The following is a 1,044-nucleotide window of genomic DNA, read 5'->3' on the forward strand; positions in this document are numbered from 1 at the left end:
TACTGGATGGTATTTTGAAATAAGACTGTAATTTACTCTCTTGTGAGAATTTGGGTGGCCCTGAAAAGGGCCGTTTGAGTGCTCTTCGGGAGACTGACTGGTAAGCAAAAGCTTAACCTCCGAATCCGTAGAGGGTTCGGCCTTGTCTCTTCAAAGCATAGACGACATCCATGGCAGTGACGGTCTTCCTCTTGGCATGTTCAGTGTAGGTGACAGCATCTCGAATGACGTTTTCTAAGAAGACTTTCAATACACCTCTGGTTTCTTCGTAGATAAGGCCGGAGATACGTTTGACACCACCTCGTCGAGCTAGACGTCTAATAGCTGGCTTGGTAATACCTTGGATGTTATCACGGAGAACTTTCCTGTGACGCTTGGCTCCTCCTTTTCCTAAACCTTTTCCTCCCTTTCCTCGTCCAGACATGGTAGCAGTTTGATATTTTTTTTTTTTTTCTTTATTCCCTCAGACCCACCCACACTCAGATCAAGTGATAGGTGGATATACTATGGTACATATAAATTAGTATATCCACCACTCACATATACCTTTAGTCGAAAAATAAAAATAATTAAAAATCTAACAAAGGTATATGTGAGTGATCTTCATTGTGTAACCAAATTTGTATGCATTTATTTCTATTATTATTATACTTGTTATTATAAATGCATAAATCTATCTAGTCATGATAGATTAAATATAAATAAATTGTAAATATATAATATTAATGTAAATATAAATTATGTGTATATATAAATGTGGAGTATAAATAAATTCTATGTAAATAATATCTATATATAAATAAACTCTGTTTGTAAATATAATCTCTATGTATGAATGAGTGTATAGACGATGTATATGTACAATTGAATTTTGAAATATATAGATGAAATTTATGAAAGGGTATAAATATATAAAAATAAGTAAAAATATATGAAATTTATAAAAATATAGATGGAATGATAATGGCTATCACAGATAATAGGCTGAGATATGAAATGGCTTATAGTAGCAAAGGTGATATCTCCAACAATCGATATAATAAT

General features: G+C 32.7%; 1 protein-coding gene across 1 annotated transcript; it reads right to left on the reverse strand.

The window, feature by feature from the left end:
- Positions 1-112: 112 nt before the first annotated feature.
- LOTGIDRAFT_146923 (hypothetical protein) lies at positions 113-424 on the reverse strand (the record flags this gene model as incomplete). Its single annotated transcript, XM_009049963.1, has 1 exon — positions 113-424. The coding sequence occupies one exon, from the start codon at positions 422-424 to the stop codon at positions 113-115; it is 312 nt and encodes a 103-aa protein (XP_009048211.1).
- Positions 425-1,044: the final 620 nt, after the last annotated feature.

This window comes from Lottia gigantea (genome assembly GCF_000327385.1).
Source record: "Lottia gigantea unplaced genomic scaffold LOTGIsca_1414, whole genome shotgun sequence".
In the NCBI taxonomy this organism is placed as follows: domain Eukaryota; kingdom Metazoa; phylum Mollusca; class Gastropoda; family Lottiidae; genus Lottia; species Lottia gigantea.